This window comes from Oncorhynchus gorbuscha, linkage group LG03 (genome assembly GCF_021184085.1).
Source record: "Oncorhynchus gorbuscha isolate QuinsamMale2020 ecotype Even-year linkage group LG03, OgorEven_v1.0, whole genome shotgun sequence".
Lineage (NCBI taxonomy): Eukaryota > Metazoa > Chordata > Actinopteri > Salmoniformes > Salmonidae > Oncorhynchus > Oncorhynchus gorbuscha.
The window spans coordinates 105,006,161-105,010,951 of NC_060175.1; the positions used below are offsets into that span (position 1 = coordinate 105,006,161).

The 4,791-nt window shown below is 47.4% G+C and overlaps 1 protein-coding gene across 1 annotated transcript in view; it reads right to left on the bottom strand.

The window, feature by feature from the left end:
• The window catches only part of pcsk1nl (proprotein convertase subtilisin/kexin type 1 inhibitor, like), a 20,199-nt gene extending 15,714 nt beyond the window's left edge, over nucleotides 1-4,485 (bottom strand). The window contains exon 1 of the mRNA XM_046337966.1: nucleotides 4,312-4,485. Within this exon, the coding sequence (XP_046193922.1) occupies nucleotides 4,312-4,419 (108 nt within the window). The 5' untranslated portion in view covers nucleotides 4,420-4,485. The remainder of the gene's footprint in view (nucleotides 1-4,311) is intronic.
• Between the last annotated feature and the right edge of the window lie 306 nt (nucleotides 4,486-4,791).

A 4,791-nucleotide genomic window follows, 5' to 3' on the forward strand; every position in this document is an offset into this window, starting at 1 on the left:
AACCTAGTGTTGTAACCAGGGTGTAGTAACCTAGTGTTGTAACCAGGGTGTAGTAACCAGGGTGTAGTAACCTAGTGTAGTAACCAGGGTGTAGTAACCTAGTGTTGTAACCAGGGTGTAGTAACCTAGTGTTGTAACCAGGATGTAGTAACCAGGGTGTAGTAACCTAGTGTTGTAACCAGGGTGTAGTAACCTAGTGTTGTAACCAGGGTGTAGTAACCTAGTGTTGTAACCAGGGTGTAGTAACCAGGGTGTAGTAACCTAGTGTTGTAACCAGGGTGTAGTAACCTAGTGTTGTAACCAGGGTGTCGTAACCTAGTGTTGTAACCAGGGTGTAGTAACCAGGGTGTAGTAACCTAGTGTTGTAACCAGGGTGTAGTAACCTAGTGTTGTAACCAGGGTGTAGTAACCAGGGTGTAGTAACCAGGGTGTAGTAACCTAGTGTTGTAACCAGGGTGTTGTAACCAGGGTGTAGTAACCTAGTGTTGTAACCAGGGTGTAGTAACCAGGGTGTAGTAACCAGGGTGTAGTAACCTAGTGTTGTAACCAGGGTGTAGTAACCAGGGTGTAGTAACCAGGGTGTAGTAACCTAGTGTTGTAACCAGGGTGTTGTAACCAGGGTGTTGTAACCAGGGTGTAGTAACCTAGTGTTGTAACCTGGGTGTAGTAACCTAGTGTTGTAACCAGGGTGACGTAACCTAGTGTTGTAACCAGGGTGTAGTAACCTAGTGTAGTAACCAGGGTGTAGTAACCAGGGTGTTGTAACCTAGTGTTGTAACCAGGGTGTAGTAACCTAGTGTTGTAACCAGGGTGTAGTAACCTAGTGTTGTAACCAGGGTGTTGTAACCTAGTGTTGTAACCAGGGTGTTGTAACCAGGGTGTAGTAACCAGGGTGTAGTAACCTAGTGTTGTAACCAGGGTGTAGTAACCTAGTGTTGTAACCAGGGTGTAGTAACCTAGTGTTGTAACCAGGGTGTTGTAACCTAGTGTTGTAACCAGGGTGTTGTAACCAGGGTGTAGTAACCTAGTGTTGTAACCAGGGTGTAGTAACCTAGTGTTGTAACCAGGGTGTAGTAACCTAGTGTTGTAACCAGGGTGTTGTAACCAGGGTGTAGTAACCTAGTGTTGTAACCAGGGTGTTGTAACCTAGTGTTGTAACCAGGGTGTTGTAACCAGGGTGTAGTAACCAGGGTGTTGTAACCAGGGTGTAGTAACCAGGGTGTAGTAACCTAGTGTTGTAACCAGGGTGTAGTAACCTAGTGTTGTAACCAGGGTGTAGTAACCTAGTGTTGTAACCAGGGTGTTGTAACCTAGTGTTGTAACCAGGGTGTTGTAACCAGGGTGTAGTAACCTAGTGTTGTAACCAGGGTGTAGTAACCTAGTGTTGTAACCAGGGTGTAGTAACCTAGTGTTGTAACCAGGGTGTTGTAACCAGGGTGTTGTAACCAGGGTATAGTAACCAGGGTATAGTAACCTAGTGTAGTAACCAGGGTGTAGTAACCTAGTGTAGTAACCAGGGTGTAGTAACCAGGGTATAGTAACCTAGTGTTGTAACCAGGGTGTAGTAACCTAGTGTTGTAACCAGGGTGTAGTAACCAGGGTGTAGTAACCTAGTGTTGTAACCAGGGTGTAGTAACCAGGGTGTAGTAACCACGGTGTAGTAACCTAGTGTTGTAACCAGGGTGTAGTAACCAGGGTGTAGTAACCTATTATTATATTATTAGTGTTGTAACCAGGGTGTAGTAACCATGGTGTAGTAACCACGGTGTAGTAACCTAGTGTTGTAACCAGGGTGTAGTAACCATAGTGTTGTAACCAGGGTGTAGTAACCTAGTGTTGTAACCGGGTATAGTAACCTAGTGTTGTAACCAGGGTGTTGTAACCAGGGTGTAGTAACCAGGGTGTAGTAACCAGGGTGTAGTAACCTAGTGTTGTAACCAGGGTGTAGTAACCTAGTGTTGTAACCAGGGTGTTGTAACCTAGTGTTGTAACCAGGGTGTTGTAACCAGGGTGTAGTAACCTAGTGTTGTAACCAGGGTGTAGTAACCTAGTGTTGTAACCAGGGTGTAGTAACCTAGTGTTGTAACCAGGGTGTTGTAACCAGGGTGTTGTAACCAGGGTATAGTAACCAGGGTATAGTAACCTAGTGTAGTAACCAGGGTGTAGTAACCTAGTGTAGTAACCAGGGTGTAGTAACCAGGGTATAGTAACCTAGTGTTGTAACCAGGGTGTAGTAACCTAGTGTTGTAACCAGGGTGTAGTAACCAGGGTGTAGTAACCTAGTGTTGTAACCAGGGTGTAGTAACCAGGGTGTAGTAACCACGGTGTAGTAACCTAGTGTTGTAACCAGGGTGTAGTAACCACGGTGTAGTAACCTAGTGTAGTAACCAGGGTGTTGTAACCAGGGTGTAGTAACCAGGGTGTTGTAACCAGGGTGTAGTAACCATAGTGTTGTAACCAGGGTGTAGTAACCTAGTGTTGTAACCAGGGTATAGTAACCTAGTGTTGTAACCAGGGTGTTGTAACCAGGGTGTAGTAACCTAGTGTTGTAACCAGGGTGTAGTAACCTAGTGTTGTAACCAGGGTGTAGTAACCAGGGTGTAGTAACCAGGGTGTAGTAACCAGGGTGTAGTAACCTAGTGTTATAACCAGGGTGTAGTAACCAGGGTGTAGTAACCTAGTGTTGTAACCAGGGTGTAGTAACCAGGGTGTAGTAACCTAGTGTAGTAACCAGGGTGTAGTAACCAGGGTGTAGTAACCAGGGTGTTGTAACCAGGGTGTTGTAACCTAGTGTTGTAACCTAGTGTTGTAACCAGGGTGTAGTAACCTAGTGTTGTAACCAGGGTGTAGTAACCTAGTGTTGTAACCAGGGTGTAGTAACCAGGGTGTAGTAACCAGGGTGTTGTAACCAGGGTGTTGTAACCAGGGTGTTGTAACTTGGGTGTAGTAACCAGGGTGTAGTAACCAGGGTGTTGTAACTCATGCAGACACAACCTGACTCCTCGGTCCTGTACAGCAACAGCACCTCTACATCGCTGGCTGTGCTACTCATGCAGACACAACCTGACTCTTAGGTCCTGTACAGCAACAGCAGAGGTAGCATCAGTGACGCACAGTTCCTGTCCAACATTCATCTCGCCTCTAACTTCCACCTCCGCCATCTCCCCCCTCCTCCTCCATCCCCCTATCTCTCCCTCCATCCCCCTCCACGCCCCTCTTCCCCTCCATCTTCCCCCTCCTCTTCCATTCCCGCTATCTCTCCCTCCATCCCCCTCCATCCCCCTCCTTCTTCATCCCCCCCTCCCCCCCCTCCTCATCCCCTCCTCCTTCATGCCCCCCCTCCATCTCCCTCCATGCCCCTCTCCCCCTCCATCCCCCTCCTCCTCCATCCCCCTCCACGCCCCTCTCCCCCTCCATCCCCCCTCCACCTCCATCCCCCTCCACGCCCCTCTCCCCCTCCATCCCCCTCCTCCTCCATCCCCGTCCACACCCCTCTCCCCCTCCTCCTTCATCCCCCTCCATGCCCCTCTCCCCCTCCTCCTTCATCCCCCTATCTCTCCCTTCATCCCCCTCTCCACCCACCTCCTTCATCCCCCTATCTCTCCCTTCATCCCCCTCCACATCTCTCCTCCACAGATAGATACTACCCGGAGTGGCAGGGTAGCCTCGTGTAACCAGAGCGCTGGACTAGTAACTGAAAAGGTTGCTAGATCAAATCCCCGAACTGACAAGATACAAATCTGTCGTTCTGCCCCTAAACAGGCAGTTAACCCACTGTTCCTAGGCCGTCATTGTAAAATAAGAATTTGTTCTTAACTGACTTGCCTAGTTAAATAAAGGTAATAAAATCAACTATAGACAGTCGATACTATCAGCAACATATACTATAGACAACAGATAGATACTACAGACAACAGATACTATAGACAACATATACTATAGACAACAGATAGATACTACAGACAACATATACTATAGACAACAGATAGATACTACAGACAACAGATACTATAGACAACAGATACTATAGACAACAGATACTATAGACAACAGATACTATAGACAACAAGTAAGATGGTGTATGTATGTTACCAATGTATTCCTGTATAGGTCAAATGAGGCAGAAATACCAAGCTGTAGTAAGCCACATGCTGACTCATCATTACTAACACACAGGGAAAATCAAGGATCAAAATACCGAAACAACATAAACCCAACAATATAGAACTTGTTTTTGTTGTCGCTGCACCTGTGAGATGATGTGATCATGTGATGCTAGCATGTGCCTCTTTTGCGTTTCTCCATCTTTACCTTGGCGTCCAGAGGCAGCAGCGGGAGGAAGAGGAGGAGGAGGAGGGTCGGGGAGACAGACAGCAGGAGGAGCACGGAGCTGGAGTTAGTCGTCAAAAGGCCCGACATCCTTCAGGAGAAACGAGGCTGCCCCAACGAAGAGAAGACAAACAATGACTATCATCCCAGAGGAGCCAGACAGGGAGAGATGAAAACGGGAGGGAGGGAGGGAGGGAGGGAGGAGCTAAACATCCTGAGAGAAGGGAGGGGGACAAGGGAGAAGACAGGAGGGAGGGACATGAGAGAGGGAAGGGAGGAGAGAAGAAGAAGAGAGAGGGAAGATGAGCGCCCTGGAAAATATGCCGTGAGGAAACGAATGTCACAAGATACACTGACCTTGAATATCAGACTGTTATTATATATGAATGACATTTTGTGAATTAAATATTATTTTCGTGTCAAATCGCCAATTGGCGACCCATCCCTTGTGGGATTAATTGA